This window comes from Thermobia domestica, chromosome 12 (assembly GCF_964235325.1).
Source record: "Thermobia domestica chromosome 12, izTheDome1.hap1.1, whole genome shotgun sequence".
In the NCBI taxonomy this organism is placed as follows: domain Eukaryota; kingdom Metazoa; phylum Arthropoda; class Insecta; order Zygentoma; family Lepismatidae; genus Thermobia; species Thermobia domestica.
In genome coordinates, this window is record NC_137465.1 from 132,946,278 (window position 1) to 132,966,572 (window position 20,295).

A 20,295-nucleotide genomic window follows, 5' to 3' on the forward strand; every position below is an offset into this window, starting at 1 on the left:
GGAGTCTCGAAAGTTCGATAATTCGATAAAATTAAAATTCTTTATCGATGAAACGGTTTTGAAATTTTATCGAATTGTTATCGATTACTCGATTATCGGAACAGCCCTAGCTCCTACTCCTGCAGTCTCGGTACTGAAAACAGACATGAAAATCAAATGAATCAATTAATATTGCTTCCCTCACTACAATTATTTTCATTATCATCACATTTATGATTCTCAACCTATTAAGCAATACGGCATTATCTTTATTATCTTTGGACGTAAAGCTCAATAAAACAAACAATAAGTATATTGGACAATCACTTGATTTTATTTTCTAGCAACCTTGCTGGACATAATACAAAAAGTTTTCTGGGTATAATCTAATTTCTCTTCTCCTGATAATGAGGTAGTTATGACTCTGGGAACGAAAAATATTTCCCTGTTTTGTACTTCAACGGTCATGCTCTTCATATTTCATGTCCTGTCGCTGAATTTCTGTTTCGTGTGGTGGAGTTCTACATTCTTCTGATAGGAAGATTTCTTCGTCTTCATTCAATAAATATTCAAAGAATCTGTAAGAATAACACATTGCGAAGGAGTTATGTGAAACAACTTTCTATGATAAATTAAAGATTAAAATATTGCTACTGTAATACAAACAACACTGAAAACTTCTTGAACTACTATATGAAAACTTAACGTTATTTATATACGTATCGCAAAGACACTACAAATGTTTGTATGATGTATTCCATTTAGAGACAGTAAACAATATGTCATATAAAGTACTATTACGTTTTAAAAACGATAATTTACATTGATAATTAAAATAAGAAATCCCTTAGCTAAAGTTTGGGTTTGGTGCCTCCTCCCAAACATTGATATTTTGATACGTACAAGTTTTCTTTTCCACGTTCTTCCTCTTGAGTATCCATCACTTTGTTTGTTAATCTATTGGCTTCTTCTTTCCCAAATGCTTGGGTAATTGAGAAGCTCCATCTGTAAGTAGGCGATGTTTGAGGACTTCTTTGTAGCAAGGATTCTAAAGACCTATCATTGAGAAAAATCAGTGGTTAATATGCTCACATACAGAAATAATACATGATAAGTGATGCGATTTGCACTCAATTTACTAGAATACAGTACAAACAACTGAACCCATTGGATGCCAAATAACCTAACTCCAAAACTGAAAATTTCCACCAGTGAAATTTGAAGTTTAATATCTCATGAACAATTAATATTTCTGTTTTGTTTGCAATCAAAACCATGACTATATAGTTTATGGTTTTGTAATTTATTGTTTATAAAAAATTTTTAAGAATGTACTCATCTATAGAAGTGAATGAAAACATTCGTCCATTCTTTTAATTGGCATCCAAGTGGTCCAATTGTTGTGCTGGGTAACATAGTGATCCAAAGAATATATGTCTACATTTTAAAAATTGAAACTAAACCTAAGCTTCCAGTACAAGTCTGCAGTGCAGCTTATAGGATATAAATTAAGAGCTTTATTATATTACCTGCCAAATACAAGCATTGTAAACCAATTTTCAGAACAGAATGGAAATTCTAAGCTTGTTTCTGATTTTTAAATTATTGTTGACTCTACTGTACCCAGGTCCACATTGTTTTAAAGAAAATATTCAAATTAAAATTGAAACTTAAATTTCTATTTTAACGTCCAATGATTATGCACGGAGACTAAAGGAGACGGAGATGATGAGAAATGAATGAAATGGTGGAACGAAGAAAGTGAGAGGAAACGAGAGAACCCCAAAATAATCCACCCACATGATGTTTGTCCACTACAAAGTTCACTTGGGGCGAGCTGCAATTAAATCAGATCCCACGTACCAGAGGTGAGCGCTCTACTGTGCGCCCCCCTCAAATATTCCAAAAACTAAGAAAAATTATTACCAATAGTGACACTTGAAATATACTTTTATACACTGAAATTTTTCTCATTGCAAATCAAATTTATTACGAGATTGAGAAGAAATAACATTCAGTTTCATACGTAACTTAATCTCAATTTACTATAACAATTCTAAAATACAGTAAAAATCACTGAACTATAAAACTTATTACGAATATTAACACTTGAACTTGTCTTATTCTCAGCCTGTACTTACATGATTTCTCTTCCTATATGATTATCTTCCTGTCCCTCTTCGTCCAGCCCACTTTCTACAGTTGGGACTTCCTTTCCAAACGCTTGAGTTAGAGAAAAGTCCCAGCTGGCGGATAATGATGGATGTGGACCTTCCAATAACAAAGATTCCAGGGACCTATAATAATAATAATAATAATAATAATAATAATAATAATAATAATAATAATAATAATAATAATAATAATAATAATAATAATAATAATAATAATAATAATAATAATAATAATAAATCCATTAATATTTATCCTGTAATAGTTTAACTTCACTAACCTAGTATTACAATCGAACTTTTCTATGGGAACAGAAAAACTTCAACTTTTCTTTCTTAATTGAGTTCAACATGTCAAAATAAATGCTTATACAAATTTTTGCAATTCATCCGTCATTAATTTGGGTGACAGAATGTATTTAAAAGTTCCACTCGTTATAAAATGTTTCTCTTTCGGCAAAATTGTAGACTTTACGTAGACGCTTATAGCTCAAGCCCTAATTAAAGTATAAATATGAACTATGCTTCATTTGAATTGCAATTAATTAGCCTTCTCTTTGGTATATGTTTTATTTGAATACTCCCCAAAACAGCGAGACAACAGAGGAGAGTTTTGAAAAATAATTTGACAAAACTGTTCGTTTCTTTGTTTTATTCGCTTACAACTTTACAAATGCCTCGGAGAAAATCAAAAAGCGTTAAATGTCAAAGAAAATGTCTGAGTGTTGTGTTTATTGTTGCAATAATACTTTAGAAAATATGCAGTAGGCCTACATTATCAAAACATAGTAGAGAATTAAATTCATCAAGATGAAATAAAATGTTTAGCCATTCACGTTCAAACTGAGTTGTAGGCATAATCTATAGTACGTCAAGGTGACCAGACGTCCCGTTTTAGCCGGGACAGTCCCTTTTTTACAACCGTTGTCCCGTCTTTTTCTGATTCTCGAACGGGACGCCTAAATGTCCCGTTTTTAAGTAAAAATGACCTAGGTATCCCGTAATAATTATTCAAAATATAAATCGTAAATGCAAATTCCACTCTCTTCCGTACCAACACTCGTTGCCGAGATTCAACCGTGTCTAGAACTTTTGAATTTTAGGAATTGAGTGTTCGTGGTTGAAGTGGGAATTCTGAGTGTTCAACAAGTTAAAAGAATTGTTGGGTAGAACTTTCAATCGGGAACCATTATTTGTTGTGTGGTACACGTAAAGTTAGAAACGGTATGTTATCACTCTTACTTGTGTATTTTGTAAATTGAGAACACTGCTGAGTCCCAAAATGCAATCTGGAAGTCAGATATCCCCCCCCCCCTTCCGTAGCCGATTCGTATGCGTCCCGTTTTCGCAAGTGAAAATTCTGGTCACCTTGTACTACGTACCTTCTCTGAATTGTATTTAAGAGAGATTTTTTCAATAATTATTATACTTACTGTTGGACAAAACGTACGAAAAGGAGTAATGGAAGAATATTTTGATTATTTCCTTTAAATCGTCCTCTCGTTTGTAAGGTACCTGATTAATACTTGAGAATCATGTCTTTGTAATACGCATTACAATTAGTTCATATCCTTTTATTCCGGTAACGTATTCTGCAAGTTTTGTGTTGATATCTCTAATAGCACCTGAGACTATTGCCTAGATTGCCTATGAATAAACTACATTGTCTAACTTCGTGCATATTGCACGGCTGGAATAGAACCGAGGCAGTGGCTAGAAGTGATATATTTTTGAGGGGGGGGGGTCAACAGCATAAACTGTATATTTACGTTGTTGTTGACACAGCTGACTACTATTACATATATTAAGAAAAGACCCAAGCTGTAAGGGAATCAGGAAACAAAATTTTCAACATTTTCCTCTGTTATATCTTTGTTTTTGAGATTAATGAAACTGGATTTATACCGAATGAAAGGCCACTTAATTACATTCAAACAATCATAGGTTGCACCTACACTCCAGTTACAGTGAATGAACACTAAATTCATGTTTGGTGAATTCAATTTACTACTTTTTCTTTACGATTGAGAATATGCTTTTTTTCTCAGATACTACTGGGACAATGAATGAAACATTCTTACATTATCTTTGAAATAGAATGTGGTATATTCTCCTTTTCCTCCGGAGGTAACAGCTCCTTTTCAGTCAGTCTCTGAGCAGTGCTGAAAACTTAAAAGTGAATAAAGTAAAGAATGGAACATGTTTGCATGAAATTTTCAAAACTGTCCTCTGTCATTTCCAAGTTTGGATGTTTTCTAACTAAACTTGCGCCGGTAAGAAAGCCTCTTCATTGCAATTCAAATGAAATATAACTCGCATTTTTACTTTAATTAGCGGTTGAGTTATAATGCTTTTGCTAGAAAAGAATAATTTTGTAAGCATTATTTTCTGAAAAATCAATGGCGGTCGTGTTGCAAAAGTATTCATGAGCCAGGGCCGTAACATGTGGGGGACAGGAGGCAACTACCCCGCCCCCAGGGAAGCTTCCTTCTGTTTGAAGGGGTCCCATTTTAAGACAAAATTTTCTTAGTTCATATATGATATGAACACGAAATCATAAATGAAGCATCAAACTGGTTCAGTACATTACATAAACAAAACATCACACAAAAGGTAAATAAAACAAAAATGAATCGTGGGCCCGTTTCGATATATATTAGGAGCCCAAGAAATAATAATTATTCGTATTCCTTTGAGATTTGTCAATATTGTTACCCTAATTAATTTGTCATTTATGGAATGGTCTCAGGGGCGTAACCAACGCCCCGCAGACCTTGCCGTGCGGAAGAGCTCACGAGTTCCGGGAGTCCTATAAAGAGTAAGAGAAAGACGGAAACAGGGGGTACCAAGAATTATGGTAAACTTTTTCTAGGAGGCCCAAATACGAGTATTAATGCTTGCTTGCCTCCCCCTTCTCCAGAAAAAGATCTAAGTTACGGCGCTGCCATGAGCACTTATTTTGACATGTTGAATATAATGGAACAAGATAAAATAAATTATTTCTTTTTGCCTCCATCTCAGTGTTTGTTTCTACATTCAATATTATTTTTCTTAAAAACTGTGTAATTTAATGCACTGAGACTACGAAAAATAATTGTGCACAGAACCATATTAAGAAGTAATTATTATGCTGTTAGTAAAAAGTGTCAGTACATGGATAAAATTATAAGTGCAGTTCGTATACTAATTTGAAAATTATGAATGCAATGGAAATCAGTGGTTAATATGCTCACATACAGAAATAATATATGATAAGTGATGCGATTTTCACTCGATTTACTAGAATACAGTACAAACAACTGAAGACAAATACCCTAACTCCAAAATTGACATTTTCTAGCAGTGAAATTTAAAGTTTAATATCTCATGAACAATTAATATTTCTGTTTTGTTTGCAATCAAAACCATGACTATGTAGTTTATGGTTTTGTAATTTATTGTTTATAAAAAATTTTTAAGAATGTACTCGTCTATAGAAGTGAATGAAAACATTCGTCCACTTTTTGAATTGGCATCCAAGTGGTTCAATTGTTGCCCTGGGTACCATAGTAATCCAAAATATATAGGTCTACATTTTAAAAATTGAAACTAAACCTCAGCTTCCAGTAGAAATCTGCAGTGCAGCTTATAGGGTATAAATGGAGAGTTTTATTGTACTACCTGCCAGGCATTGTAAAACAATTTTCAGAGCAGAATGGAAATTCTAAGCTTGTTTCTGATTTTTAAATTATTGTTGACCACTACTGTACCCAGGTCCACATTGTTTTAAAGAAAATATTCAAAGTAAAATTGAAACTTAAATTTCTATTTTAACGTCCAATGATTATGCACGGAGACTAAAGGAGACGGAGATGATGAGAAATGAATGAAATGTTGAAACGAAGAAAGTGAGAGGAAACGAGAGAACCCCAAAATAACCCACCCACATGATGTTTGTCCACTACAAAGTTCACTTGGGGCGAGCTGCAATTAAATCAGATCCCACGTACCAGAGGTGAGCGCTCTACTGTGCACCCCCCTCAAATATTCCAAAAACTAAGAAAAATTATTACCAATAGTGACGCTTGAAATATACTTTTATACACTGAAATTTTTCTCATTGCAAATCAAATTTATTACGAGATTGAGAAGAAATAACATTCAGTTTCATACGTAACTTAATCTCAATTTACTATAACAATTCTAAAATACAGTAAAAATCACTGAACTAATAAAATTTATTACGAATATTAACACTTCTCGTCTCTAATATTTCTCGTCTTATTCTCAGCCTGTACTTACATGATTTCTCTTCCTATTTGATTATCTTCCTGTCCCTTTTCCTTCCTCCCACTTTCTACAGTTGGGACTTCCTTTCCAAACGCTTGAGTTAGAGAAAAGTCCCAGCTGGCTGATAATGATGGGTGTGGACCTTCCAATAACAAAGATTCCAGGGACCTATAATAATAATAATAATAATAATAATAATAATAATAATAATAATAATAATAATAATAATAATAATAATAATAATAATAATAATAATAATAATAATAATAATAATAATGATAATAATAATAATCCATTAATATTTATCCTGTAATAGTTTAACTTCACTAACCTAGTATTACAATCGAACGTTCCTATGGGAACAGAAAAACTTCAAGTTTGCTATCCTAATTGAGTTCAACATGTCAAAATAAATGCTTATACAAATTTTTGCAATTCATCCGTCATTAATTTGGGTGACAGAATGTATTTAAAAGTTCCGCCCTTTATAAGATTTTTCTCTTCCGGCAAAATTGTGGACTTTACGTACACATATATAGCTCAAGCCCTAATTAAAGTATAAATATGAACTATCTTCCATTTGAATTGCAATTAATTAGCCTTCTCTTTGGTATATGTTTTATTTGAATACTCCCCAAAACAGCGAGACAACAGAGGAGAGTTTTGAAAAATAATTTGACAAAACTGTTCGTTTCTTTGTTTTATTCGCTTACAACTTTACAAATGCCTCGGAGAAGATGGAAAGATGGGATACCAAGAATTAGGAAAACCTTTCTAGGAGGCCCAAATACGCGTATTAATGCTTGCCTCCCAGAAAAAAGATCTAAGTTACGGCGCTACCATGAGCACTTACTTTGACATGTTGAATAGAATGAAAGAAGATAAAATACATTATTTTTTCCTGCCTCCATCCCAGCGTTTGCTTCTACGTTCAATATTACTTTACTTAAAAACTGTGAAATTTAATGCACTGAGACTACGAAAAATAATTGTGCACAGAACAATACTAAGAAGCAATTATTATGCAGTTAGTAAAAAGTGTAAGTACATAGATAAATTTACGAGTGCAGTTCTGATACTAACTTGAGAATGATGAATCCAATGGAACTTCTTTTATAATTTATCCGTGAAAGGTGTTACGAGGAATACGACCTCAAAGCGGAAATATTTGACGCCAATGGTAAAAGCGCTCCGGATCCTATGGACAGATAAGTTTAAAAACAGTTAATTGAATTCAAAATTCTGAACTCGGTATTTTAAAAAAAATGCAATTAGAGAAATATATCGAAGCGTAGGCACCTTTACCATTGGCATAAGCGGTACTTCAAACCTCCCAACTTTTATTTGCCTTCTGGTGATTCCACCGACGAATGCATTTAAAACTATTCCACTATATTCAGCATGTGCCCATCCTTTTATACATTTCTAATTACACTTTTTATACTAATTTGAGAATTGCATTCTATGGAACTATTTTTTTTAAATATATGCATCCATGGAGTGCCTAGGAAAATGATCTCAAATTTGGGATATATAAATCTAAATATCTCAACTCTGAGTCAATTTTTCCCAATGACTTGAATGGCAGATACTTGGTATGTTTCACAATAGCTCTATTGGATTCAGGATCCTCAAATTTGTGTAAAAATCATAGAAATGTATCAAAGTCTGAGCACTTTTACTATTAGTATAAGAAGTATCTCAAAGTTCCCAAATTTATGATAATTTTTCTCATGACTCAATGAAGAAATATGTTTAAGAATAGTTTTATCGAATCCCGCATCCTCAAATTGGTATACAAAGTGAATGTGCACCACTTATACGATTTCATAAGCGATACTTCAAAGATCTCAACTTTGAGCTAATTTATCTCATGATCTTTCATGGACTGACAAGTTTAAACTTGTTCTGCTTAATTCAGCATTCTCCAGTTAGTACAAAAAACACAATTAGAAATTTATTCAAGCGTGGGCACTTTTCATTAGTCGCACGATTTTTAGTTCTTTGACACGAGTTTCACAACGTAAAAGTTTCTATTTCCGAAGTTTATGTGAAACCTACCTGTTTTCTCCTGAATGATGTTCTTGTAGATAACACATATCTTTCTCCTCCTCGTCTTTCTGCTTCTCACCCCCATTATTTCCTTCCTTGCCAAAGACTTGAGTAAGAGAAAGGTCCCAGTCGTAAGATGATAGGATTCCGTCCTCCATTACTAGGGACTCTAAGGACCTACTTTTTTAAAAATCAACAATTTACATGTCAATAAAATACAATTCTTTGTCAATTAACTCTAATTCATCATAAGTAAAATGGAATATTTCAATATTAATAGTTGGGAGAGAAAGACAGGAAGGTAGTGTCATAGGCAAATATGGCTTAGGTGAAAGATGTGAGAGAGCGAACTAATAATTGCGAACACTAGGTTCAATCAGCACAAGAAAAGAAGATATACATAGGGTGCACCGAAACTGCGCGAATTTTCACTCCCTTATCTGTTGACACAGATAAAGCCTTAATGAGCAGGCAACAAAATTGGAAATTGCGCTAAATATGTTGTGCAACTTTGCCATCATTACCATAAGCCATCATGTCTATCTGTAAGATTGCTTATAAAATTTAAAAAAAAGTCAGAAAATAGCTGTTGGAAGCAAATAGTTATTTGAAAACAGTAAGGAAAACAATCTATAAAATACACAAAAAATGAATAATTCTAGAAGTTCCCTGTTGTTGGCAACGTCGCGGTGGAAATTTACGCAATTTCTGCATTTTCTGCTCCTCGTTGATAAGTCATAGATTACAGAGATTATTAACGATTTAATCCTTAGAAAAATTTGCGCAATGTCCTTGCACCGATACATAGAAATTTTCAACAGACTGCCGAAGATATTAAATAGATTATATTATGGTTCAGGACAACACCAATGGCACCCCCTTCTTATAGTAGAATAAATTTCTAGTAACTGATGCTGAAATTAAATTAGGTGTATTTTTTTTTATTTATTTAAACAAACCTTACGCCGTATATTTGACATTTGTATCAAGTAACGAACAACGTACGATATTTCGAACATCTAATCTTTCACCTATATAGTTACATGAAAATAAGAATTATGACATTTTAAGGAGTAAAATGCCTGTCATTTGTTGTTTCTATGCGCAGAAACATAGCAATATGAATGCTTCCTTGTGAACTCAGAATTTCTTCCATTTGACAAACTTCTTAAATTAAAAAAAATAAAATAAAATATCTTTAAACAGCACAAAAACTTGAAAAGAATACTGACTACTCTAAAATATTTCACACTAGTTCTAGTTAAGTCAAATTTACGTTGTTTTTAACATTCTTAATAAAAACTATCATTGTAACATAATGGATCTCAAATTACATATTTCCTGTTTTACAACGTTCTTAGTGAAAAAATGATCATCATTTGAAAGATCATCATTTAACAATGTACTTTCAGATAGCATACCTCTGAATTTCGTTTTCTCCACCTGAGTCCTTTTCTTTCTCATTTCGCTCAATTTCTCGATCAACAGCACCTAAGAGTTCCTCCAGTGTTCTGTAATAAATTATAATGGTTTCTATGATAGAATATAACTTGATCGAAATAATCATGTTATTTCCTCATTCTTCAGTCAAAACTATTTAAATCTAATTTTTTGCATTAATTAAATGCCGTAATTAGATACTCATAGGGTCCACAAACCCACCTCAAAAATAAATTATTAATTGTAGCTTCGATTACCTTGTCTAATGACAAAAAAAAAAAAAAAAAAAAAAGAAGCTAATTGAGGGTCGAATCTGAATCCTTAACATTAAAAATAACCAAGGTACCATTCTCCTGATAATACATCGTAGTAGCCTTTATATACATACATGTACGTGCAGCATAGTAATACGTGCATCTATATGTAAATGTTCGCTTAAACTGAAATGCTTACCACACGTGCTTTTTTGCGCTTGATCGTGTGTTCGATTCTCATGAAATAATTTTTAAAAGTTCTGAAGCAAGTCTCAAGCTATTTGAAATAAGAGATAGTAGATTGAAGACTTGAAAACCATAAATATTACATCTAGGAGTTAATACATTGACAACACAAAACATACTTAAACATGCGATATCTTTGTAATTCTTAGTAACCATACTATCAAAGAGCTTAAAACAATTGCTTTCCAACATCAAAATGTGTTTAGAATATTCTTAAAAAAAAAAAAAAAAAAAAAAAGATTTGGACAACCCATCCGAAGGAGTAACATATTTCAAAGTTGTAACTGCAAATATACCATAATAAAGTTCGGCACAATAAGGATTTCAGGAACGTGAGCGTATACAATACTAAACTTTTAAAATGAATTCAAATATCGTTAAACATACTTAAGTAAACTTTAAAAAAAAATTGGTAATAACATACCTGCTACATATGCTATATCAAAACATTATGAATAATTATGCAGTGTTGACAGCTCGGTACATACTTTTATTTTTAAATATCACTGCGCCAAGTTATTACGTATATAGGATACTATTGGACAAAAATGTAGGTCGAATACGTAGCAGTATTGCAAACTTTAAGATTAATTTCACGAGATGGATCGCACAACACACGAGAAAAAATAATAGTTTTTAACGGAAGTAATTACGAAGAGGATTATGCTTCTAACCTCAAGTATAAAGATGTGTACACTGGCTCAACAGTGTTGCCACATCGTAAAATTATCTTTCAATAATTTTGTAAAGAATATTTTGAATGAAACAGTTTCCAAACTAATATAACACATTTCTCATATCAAAATCTTTAAAGCATACAAACCAAAGCACATAACAGCGAATTAAAGAAATTAATCAATACAGAATCAGACCAGGAGAAGAGATTGACATAAAAATCACTAATACAAATTCCGTTTAGCAGTTCTCAGCGTAGTCGCGTGGTTAGAGTTTAAATGTTACTCACTCCAACTCTTTTTTCTTTTCTTTTTTCTTTCTTTTTTTACATGTGGTTTTGTCATTGGAGAAAATTATTACAGAACAATATGAAACGTGTTATGCACTCGATCTATCGTCAAATAATAACATCAAATAAATCTTTGGTGAACGGTTATAAGGGCTTAAGCCACAACTTACTTTTTCAGGAGAGACGGGCGAAGCTTCAAGATCTTCTCAAAAATCCAAATATTTAATTTACAAAGAAGTAACTATATATAACTAGTGTTGAATACTTCCTATTAGATTAATCAATTTTTCATTGACACTTATATTTATCTCATATCATTTTCATCTCTTCAACTGACTTATGCCATTTTTTCATTCACAATATGATCATATTAACTTAATAATTATGACCTTCAGCTTCAAATTATTTAGCAAATAATTGTTTTAAACAAACTAACATCTACAGCACTGAAAATTAGACAAAAATGGAACACTTTGCTAATACTGTATTTCTATTAAATATAATTAAGATTATTGAAAACACTTTATATCTACCATAATTAAATTTCAATTAGATCTGAGCGTTGTGTAATTACACAAAGATGTAAAGGAAGGCTTATATAAAACTGATGGATATTAGTGGTACAGGAGGAAGCACGTTCAATAAATAATCATCTTTTTATAGCCCCTATAATGTGTGTATTGTTTCCAGGCATTTTTAAAGATAACTGAAGAAGATTTGAAGATATTTGACTTCATTTCAAAATTTTACAATTGTCTAGGCTCACTTTCCTGTAATCTTTATTATGCCATAACTTCATTGCCACAGAGACCCGAGTTCGATTTCCGATGGGAGTTGTTGTGGTATGGATCTCACATTATATTAAGCTGTAGATCCACTCTCATACAGCCTCGCTGCTGAAAGAGAGACTAAACTCAAATCAAAATTCATTTTTTATGCTTATTTGTAGTTATAACTTTGGTAATGGGCTATCTAGGTCTGTTTTCGAAATTTTCAAAATCCATTTTATAGTAGGAAAGCTATCCCAATCATTTTTATATTATTTTCTAGTTCAGTTCAGACTTACGAAATATTTTCAAGTTCATCTCCATATTTTGTGACATTATTATTATTATTATTATTATTATTATTATTATTATTATTATTATTATTATTATTATTATTATTATTATTATTATTATTATTATTATTATTATTATTATTATTATTTTAGTTTTACAAATTTACAAATAATAATTTTGTTCTTACTTACTTCAAGCCATTCAGCGTATAATTCCGTCCCTCCATGGTTTGATATTGGTAAGAAGCTTCCCCAGACCTCTTCTACATAATGTAACAGGGTGTTCTGAACTATACAAACTTTCCAATTCACACACATTTTATATGCCCAATGTTCAGTACTCGTACATCGTATTTTCTAGATTTTTGCAGGGGCCAAAGTGACTCAACCAGCACAGATTAGAACTGGTTATCAATGAGATGTTATCTCTCTTATCACTACACTGAATTTATCCATCATGCCACATGAAGTTTCTACAGACATCTCGACAACATGTGAGTCATATTTATTATTATTATTTTAATATTTACGCATGTAAAATAATAACATACTTTGATTATACATTAAGAAAAATGTTCTCTCTCTTCGTATATCAAAATGGTGCTTTTACACACTCAAAGGAATCAAAGGGAATTCATATTTATATTTTTATATGTAACAAATGTCTGCCTAAGTATTGTACTATTTTGAAACATACATTGTATCAATATATATATATATATATATATATATATATATATATATATATATATATATATATATATATATATATATATATATTCTATCTTATGAGTGAATTATTCAGAAACAAATAATTCTCTTCACACTTTGAGTTCCATTTTCTACTACTTCCTGATAAAATTATGAGATTACTCAGTAAAAATTTACATGTAATGAGAAATACATTTCTCCATGCATGCATTTTTATTGTTCTTCTAGAGCACGGTTCCGGTCCATCCAATTCAAGAACAAAATAAATTAAGAAAAATCGAATTCTGACCTATTAAAAGCATCATCCTAAGTGGCAAAATGTACATGCGTTAGTTACGAGGGTTACTAAAATAAAAAGGTTTCCTCTATATTTAATTCTTGTCTAAGCCCATACCCTTTATGGTGTCAGTTCTTATTTTACAAATTATGCAGAATGCATATCTTTAACATTAATGCCCTCTCTCTGGTCTAGTGGCTAGTGCGCGTCCGTTCAACACACGGGGTTCCGAGTTCGAGTCCCCGTGGGAGAGTTTAGAAATTTGAACGTATTACTGTGTCTAAACTACAAAAAAACAAAACAATTTCACGATAATTGTTTATTCCTCTGTAAATTCGTACTAAATTCAGAGGAGTTCAAACATTCATAATTCCACAGTTATGTGGCGATCATTTTTAAGTAAACCAGTATACAACGAGAGAACATTGACCTTAATTTTAACACCATTATAACATTTCTTTTCGGGTGCTCACCTACTCTACTTGGTTTTCTCGTGGTCATATAGTTCGCGTACGCACCTTCAACACAAGAAATCCGAGTTCGATACTCGTGGGAGCTCAAGTGATCAATATTAAATGTTAAGCTTTAGAAAGAACATATGGGGCGTTCATACCACAGAGAGGATTGTACTGTAAGCCTAAGTTCATGGATTTTTTTCACATTACAAAAATTATTTCTACTATCTGAACTTGAAGCTTATGAGCCCTGATAAGAGCTTCAGATAGAGATTTTAAAGTGAAATATGTCGAAAATAACTACAAGCGGAAATACTCTTTCGTTCACTGAATCCACAATATTTTGTCCTGACCCCAAACAATGCCATGGTAAATATGAAGTAATCAATGCGTTAAATGTTATGCTTTTTCCTATGCAAAAAGGAAATCTTAATATCCAATGCGCGATACAACAGTGACGACGCCAGATGGGGGGCTTTAAGCTCCTTCCTGGTGGCCATGTCTTCCCCTCAGACATACTGTATTGAAATGGAGGTCGAGCAATATAAAGCTATCATTTTCGATATAAAAAAAGCAGCCCCCAAAATTTTCTCTATCTTTCCGCTTGACTTCCAAAAAATTAAAGCTGGCGTTCTCACTGCGACACAATTGTCATTAGCTTTGGCAATGTATACTTCTTCAATAATAAATGCATTTTTATTAGTTTATCAACTTTGAAATTGAATTATACAATCCATTATTTTTTATTTTTATTTTAACTAGCAGAATACCCGTTCCTCGTACGGGGAGAATACATTTCATTTTCGACATAAAGAGCAATGGAACTCCCTCGTGGCTAAGCGGTTAGCGTACGCGCTTGTGGCGTGGGAGATCCGGCTTCGATTCCCGGCGGGAGCTCATGTGGTTCGGATTCCACATTAATCAGTAGGTCCACGTCTCACATAGCCTCGCTGCTGAAAGGGATGCTAAACTAAAATCAACTCAACAATAAAGGGCAATGGAGGCTAAATTTGACACTAATATAAGTCATTTTCGATCATTTATATGTATTTCTCTTCTTCCCTTCCCCAAGTTGCGGGGCTAAATTTGTAAGTAAACGTGATCGGAATCGTCACTGTTCAACTCAGCGGAACCCCGGAAACTATGAAATTGACATTAATATTCGTCATTCCGATCACTTTTTAAATATCTCCTCCGTCTTTAAGTTGTACCGTCAGATTGATGTGACAAAAACCATCCCAAGCCCGAACCTAATCTAAATGGAAAACTTGATCGAGATCAGTCAGGTGGTTCAAGAGTTATTAAGTCACAAAGACAGTCATTTTCATTTTTTAAATATATATATATATATATATATATATATATATATATATATATATATATATCACTTCCCCCTCCGCTACGTTGCACGATCATTGCCCTTTATGTAAACCATCCCTTGTCCGAACCTCATCTATGTTGAAGTTTGTTCGAAGTCGGTCGGGTGGTTCAAGAGTTATTAACATTAAACATTTATATCTTCTCCTTCCCCTCCCCTAAGTTCTACAGTCAAAGTGAATGGATAAAAAACACTCCTAGGCCCGAACCTCATCTATGTTGAGAATTTGATCGAGATCGGTCGGGTGCTTCAAGCGATTAAGAGTCACAAGCATAGTGACTGATTACCTCCCAGATGCGTACATGTCAAAATCCTTCCCAGATGCGCAAAAGTGCCATGGGCGATGGCATGACATATTTTGATATTGATAAGTTTTCCACCTCCGTAACTGACACTGTTTCTGTGTATTTTTAATAAAGTTTGAGCAAACGATTATATGGAAATGCATACTCAAGGAAATACGAAAACATTCATGCATGCTTTCTATACTGTTGTAAGTTTTCTTTTTCTTTTTTTTTTCCGACTCAACTCTTCACGTTGAATTCAAATTCGACCAATGTATCCCTGAAATGTGTGTGATATGAATTCACAAAATAGATCAAAGGGATATAGAAGTCGGCTTTTATAAAGAGTTTTCGTCGAACTAATATCTGGATCTTCAATGATCTTTGTCCATGTGCAGTGGGAAGTTTACCGTTGTTACCACCACCTATAAGTAATGCTTATACGATTTACAGTTTATGACAATTTATGAATATATGAAAGTGCAACCAAATATCATCTAACATATTTTGAAACATCAAAACTACCCAAAACTCTTTTTGTCGAGCTGCATATATACTTTCTTCTTTTACCTTGCAAGTTGAGCATAGTCACTTGTCCTGGCTTCTAATTTGAGAAAACGGACTAATTCGACGACATGAGGATTTTGCTTGTTTAGCAGATTATTTAATATGTTATCCCAATCCTGTGCGATATTATTTATTCTATGGCGTTTTTCATGACAGTTCTACATGCTTATTGGGACTGTAGAATTTTCTAGCTACTAGTCAATGAAATATCCATAGAACTGCTCAAGCTTAGGGGATGTCTTCTTGAATAAACAGTCAACCACTGTCGACGATTTCTAACGGAAGAAAAGCTAATGACGCAAACATTCGAACCTGAAGTCTTATATCATCATCGTTTTTGTAATCTGTAACCAAGACCAAATCCTGTTCTTACGCCAAAGACACTGGTTAAAGTGAAGATTGCACCCACTTATGGAAGCTGAAGGGAAAATTGTTCTAAAAGAATTTATTACTGCTTCCTTGAAGCCTACCATTACAACTTCAGTATTCCAATTTAGGACTTCAACCTTTCATATATATGCTTTCTGATGTTCGGGACAAGGCTAAAAAACGACTTGGAATCACATTAGTTTCCTGTATTGAACTTCCAATATCTGCATGAGTTACAAAAATTTGGGAGAAAAGTTTGTTGTAGCCCTTAAACGTGCCGTCAATAAAGAAGGTCATGCTGGCCTGCTAAGGAGTCTACAAAACGAAACTATTCAAGGATTCTTATTCTCTGTGGCTGCTACTCGAAACGAAACCTTTAGTAAATTCTATATCCCCCTCTGCTCAAAAACTAACAAAAATTCTCAGAAATAATGCCAGCTATTGAACCTGTACGGAAATGGGAATTCTTATCTCGCTTTCAAATCATGACATTTCATTGCGTCTGGCACTTGTACGCAACTGAGAAAAATTTTGACATGTACGAAAATGGGAATGTACGCAAGTGGGAGGACACCTAGTAACTTATAGGCTATTGCCTTTGAAGTATTCGATCAGTCACAAAAAAGGAAAGCAAAATTTTAATTAGTGTTATTCTTTACTTTGCTTATGTATCTCAGTCAGGTTGTACAAACGATAAACATCAATTCATAACTATGACTCAATCAAGATTGCTTCTCGAAGTCACCACTGTAATCACTCTATTTGTTTCTGGAATTCAGGATAAACAAAATTTCCAGACATCAACTCGTAAGGAAGACCAGCCGCTTTCTACAAAACAATCTCGTTTTGCTATCACTTACAGCAAACGAGTGTCAATGAAATTATCACTGATAAAAGATCACCAAATACTCAAACTTTGGTAAACAAGTCCGTGCATGACCCCCATGAAGAATAACAATAATCAACAATAAACAGTAGCCGATAACGTAATTGGTGAAAGTGGTGTCAATTGAAAGGTCCATTTCCAACAGACAAATTCACTCTTATCAAACTTTGAGATAATGTTGAGTTGAGTTGATTTTTAATTTTAACATCAATTTCAGCAGCGAGGCTGTATGAGATGGGACCTACTGATTCACGTGGATTCCGAATCACATGAGCTTCCACAGGGAACCAAACCCAGGTCTCTCACGCCAAAGGCGCGTGCGCTAACCGCTTAGCCACGACGGAACTCTACTTTGAGATAACTAACTAGGAATTTCTTCTGTAAAACTTCCAAATAGAACTCATCACCAATGAGAAACTTCTCCTACGAGTAAATGATAATATTGTAATTCATTAATGATTTGTACTTCTTGTAAATTCAAGCTGCGTATATTTAAACAGTGCCCAAAGATGAGACATATATTATTGAGCAGAACAAAGTATTATGAATAATTGTAAATCTCTATGCGTACATTTCGAGAAAATCGAGAGAAAAAAACAATTGCTCTCGTAAACCTGAAAATTTATTCTAAACGATAACCACGCCACCTATAAAATAAAACTGATCCTGAGGAATATAGTAGCCAAGCTTTTCATTTTGCTACTACTAAGACGACAAAATACAGTATGGTTAATGAAGTATAGCCCAAAAATAAGGTTAACGATTAATGTTTTGTTTTGTTAACTATAATTTTGAGTAAAGATGAGACATGAATCAATCGATAGAGTACATCGAGTTGGGTAAAACGAGAATCTGGTGCATAATTCTCGAGAATATAATAATAACAATAATAATACGATAATCATGCCTGTTGTTGTGTATGGTTGTGAAACATTTTCGCTTACTCTGACGGAAGAACATAGACTGAAAGTATTTGAGAACAAAATCCAAAGACGAATATTCGGACCCAAGATCAACGGGAATGGGCAATGGCGGAAACATCATATCGCGGAACTACATAATTTATACGGCTTACAAAACATTGTAGGGTCATCAAATCTAGGAGGCTTAGGTGGGCAGGTCATGTAGCTAGAATGGAAGAAAGTAGGAACGCTTTCAAAGTCTTGACTGGAAGACTAATCGGTAAACGACCATTAGGAAGACCAAGCCACAGATGGGAGGACAATATTAAGATGGATCTTGCAGAAATAGGAATATAAAGTAGAATACTGGATCCAGTTGGCTAAGGATGTAATAATAATAATAATAATAATAATAATAATAATAATAATAATAATAATAATAATAATAATAATAATAATAATAATAATATAAGAAGAAGAAGAAGAAGAAGAAGAAGTTGGCTAAGGATGTAATAATAATAATAATAATAATAATAATAATAATAATAATAATAATAATAATAATAATAATAATAATAATAATAATAATATAAGAAGAAGAAGAAGAAGAAGAAGAAGAAGAAGAAGAAGAAGAAGAAGAAGAGGAAAGGGTTTTGAAAGCGTTCTTGCTATCCACAAATTTGATCAGACTTCTGTTCTCTTTAAGCCCCATCGTCGCATTTATTGTCGTCATTCCTTTATTCATTGCATGTAACTTCATCAAAGCACCCCTTTGTCGTTAACTAACAGGACTCCAAAGGCTTTATGCCGAGTCATTTTGATGTATGATTAGCGTCATACTAAAGGCTTGACTAGTGCAGGAAAGATACGTTAGTCGAACTCTTTAGTAATGGCACTAATCACGCGTCAGAACGACTATGCATAAGGCCACAAGTGTAAACCCACTCTGAGTAACCCCAGAGCAGAAGATTAACACCCTTCTTTCAACTAACATCCTACGTTCTTGTGTTCTGTTACCTACACTTCATTACATCATTTACAGTACATGTAATGCTAAAACCTTCTTCTGTATGTGTAAATAAAAACGCAATAAATACATAAAATCGTGATACCAAACTCCAAATACACCTGTAAGTAAATAGATGCTCATGGCCCTAGAGAAGGCGTTACCTTCTGTAGCCTCCCCATTTCGGATGGGAACGAAACTGCACTTTAAAAAAAAAATGGCGTTAAGAAGTAAGTCGTTCTCTGGTAATCTGATGCAAATCGTAGTCTTATTATTATTATTATTATTATTTTTTTAAGTTGGAATATACTATGTGTTTATTTCTGCTCAGTATATGATCAACACAATCGCAGTTAAGCAACGTTATATGTTGTTTGATTTCCTCTTACACTATAACAACGACACATGCAGTAGACTCTTAATAGTGAACCATACACTCTTAACAGTAATGCACATGCTACGTCCTTGAAACTGCATAAAAAATAACTTAATCACCAGTGTATAGAGTGCACTAGTTTCAGCGAAACAAATAGATTTAATTTTCTTGTATACAGTAAATTAAGAGTTTCCGTGAAATTAGATGGTGCGGCAACAACGGACAGTCAGAAAGACACTCAATTAAAAAAAAAAGAAAAAGAAAAAAAAGAAAGAAAGAAAAGAAAAAAAGAAAAACTACTTAGCACGAACATGATTTTAAACAATTTTTGTATACTGTAAAGGGTCTTCACATACTATTATGACTTAAACAGTACTGTGCTGTATTTAGAAGTTTGTTGGTTTACTATAATATTATTAAAAAGTCGACTGATTATTTTGATTTTTTTGTGTTTTAAAACTGCTTGTTTATCAGTGGTTCAACTTTTCCAACAACTTTTGTCACAATACAATGTATTGTCGCAAAAAGAAAGAAAGAAAGAAATGAAGACCGCAGATAATCTAAAGTTTACTGTATTGCTTAGGTTTCAACAAGAATGAACAAAACCCGGAATATACCTGTAAACTAATTTGTGTTGGCTAATGCAAAT

The 20,295-nt window shown here is 33.1% G+C and overlaps 1 protein-coding gene across 2 annotated transcripts; it reads right to left on the bottom strand.

The window, feature by feature from the left end:
• Window positions 1–298: 298 nt before the first annotated feature.
• On the bottom strand, window positions 299–12,821 carry LOC145665790 (uncharacterized). Of its 2 annotated transcripts, none has more exons than XM_081732909.1 (7): window positions 12,628–12,821; window positions 9,893–9,982; window positions 8,481–8,648; window positions 6,432–6,587; window positions 2,121–2,276; window positions 883–1,035; window positions 299–557 (listed from the first exon to the last, which is right to left on the bottom strand). In XM_081732909.1, exons 1-7 carry the CDS (start codon window positions 12,660–12,662, stop codon window positions 437–439), a joined length of 879 nt encoding a protein of 292 aa, XP_081589035.1. In that variant the 5' UTR covers window positions 12,663–12,821; the 3' UTR covers window positions 299–436. The 2 variants fall into 2 exon arrangements, with proteins under 2 accessions (XP_081589035.1, XP_081589034.1); XM_081732908.1 differs by having other exon boundaries at window positions 8,481–8,651; window positions 12,628–12,817.
• Between the last annotated feature and the right edge of the window lie 7,474 nt (window positions 12,822–20,295).

Bases quoted from the DNA above. Each gene is read 5' to 3' on its own strand.
- LOC145665790 (XM_081732908.1), bottom strand. From the start codon at position 12,662: ATGGAGGGACGGAATTATACGCTGAATGGCTTGAA. The intron at 8,652-9,892 runs GTATGCTATCTG...TTTTTAAAAAAG, and splicing joins GGAGAAAACGAAATTCAGAG to TAGGTCCTTAGAGTCCCTAG. The intron at 2,277-6,431 runs GTAAGTACAGGC...TTATTATTATAG, and splicing joins CAAATAGGAAGAGAAATCAT to GTCCCTGGAATCTTTGTTAT.